Here is a 1,467-nt window from a genome sequence, read left to right as displayed (position 1 = left end):
TCTCTTAGGACCTCACATAGTGTTGATGCTGGATCTCTGGAGCTCTGGAGGATTTCTACACATGCATCTACCTGCTGCCATGGGTTCACTGCAGCCCAGCATGATGTAAATGGTCCAGTGGGTGAAGTAAGAACTCCACAGTACTCAGTGGAACTGAAATTGGTTGCAGAGGAGCGAGGTCTGTTTTCCACACAGTGATCTGCCAGGGAGCCATCTCGCCAACTGTCCCCAAACACCTGGGAGTCACTGACCAGAGTGCCATTGGGTGTACGGAAATCATCATGCTGGTCAGCATTGTAGTTTCCACAAAGTCCACCTAGTAAACCACTGTAGACACCTGGTGCAGTGACACGGACAAAGTGAGGCCAGACAGTCTGCAGAGTTACACCAAAGTCTGTGCGAAGGATGACACTGTGAGTGCTGCTTTGGAAGATGCGGATTCTGTTGGATCCAGAGCTAAACGGCAGTCTGATCAGCTGTCCATCAACCTATAACACATTAAAAAAAAACTTTTGAAAAGTTTTTAGGGTAGATGTTCAAAATATTACAAATCCATGGAGAAATCAAATTTTGCATTGTTTCTCATTAGACAAAGCTTCCAAAAATAATTCTTAGTCATAACATTTTTTTTCAATGTATTCATTGTTTGTAGCTCATTTTCAACAACAGTTAATGGGTAGCAGAGCTGATAAAATTTTTGCTAATTGTCCTTCTTACTTTTAACACATATTTGGGTTGTTTTGATTAAACAGAGGCTCAAGATCAGTCCACTAAGGGTCACCTCGCAATATGCAATATGTACACTAAGTTTGATCAAGTGGTTTTGTTAGCATAGTTACATCAAGGATCTAATTCACTCTTCTTTATTAGTTTGTCTTTTCATACACTCCTCTTGCACAGGCTGACCATCATCTCTGTCTGCGTATATTCCAGTCAGGATCAAATGCTTTCTCTAAAAATTGGTATCAAAATCTGAAACTTGAACTATGAAGCAAAATTTTGAATCTGAATGAAGTAGAATACAATTGATCTCAATTATGCATAAAAGTTGTGGAAATTATGATAATTGTAATAACCCCAAGTCCTGGTTATAATGCATTGCAGACTAACTCTAAACGTTATATTTTTTTATGACATTTGTTCGTTTGAAATTTTATGAAACATTAGTTTGTTGTAATAGTCTTCAAACAAATCTGTTGTTACACTTCATTGTATGTGATATATTTGTTTAATTTGTAGAAAATAATTTCTATCACTCACCTTAACAGTGCTAGTACTTGCCATCTCAATAGCAACTTGTGTTCCCTCTGCCTCAAACTTTAGCACATTGGAGAAACCCTGTGGCCCCTGTGGAACCTTTTCCACAGTAATCATGAAGTGTGAGTGATCAGAGGATCCCATAACTTTGGCAAGGGTCAAGCGACATGCTCCTGGGTACTGGTACATCACTCCATCAAATGTATGATA

The 1,467-nt window shown here is 39.1% G+C and overlaps 1 protein-coding gene across 1 annotated transcript in view; it reads right to left on the bottom strand.

Annotated features, from left to right (window-relative positions):
* Nucleotides 1–1,467, bottom strand: part of LOC103132083 (alpha-tectorin-like) — a gene marked incomplete at its 3' end in the record, with an annotated part of 14,339 nt that overhangs the window by 1,665 nt on the left and 11,207 nt on the right. The window contains exons 24-25 of the mRNA XM_007543832.2: nucleotides 1,261–1,460; nucleotides 6–488 (exon numbers count right to left, since the gene is read on the bottom strand). Coding sequence (XP_007543894.2) covers nucleotides 6–488; nucleotides 1,261–1,460 — 683 coding nt within the window. The remainder of the gene's footprint in view (nucleotides 1–5; nucleotides 489–1,260; nucleotides 1,461–1,467) is intronic.

This window comes from Poecilia formosa, unplaced genomic scaffold, assembly GCF_000485575.1.
Source record: "Poecilia formosa unplaced genomic scaffold, Poecilia_formosa-5.1.2 Scaffold917, whole genome shotgun sequence".
Classification (NCBI taxonomy): domain Eukaryota; kingdom Metazoa; phylum Chordata; class Actinopteri; order Cyprinodontiformes; family Poeciliidae; genus Poecilia; species Poecilia formosa.
The sequence above is the reverse complement of the archived record's forward strand: the minus strand, read 5'-3'. Positions and strand labels throughout refer to the sequence as shown.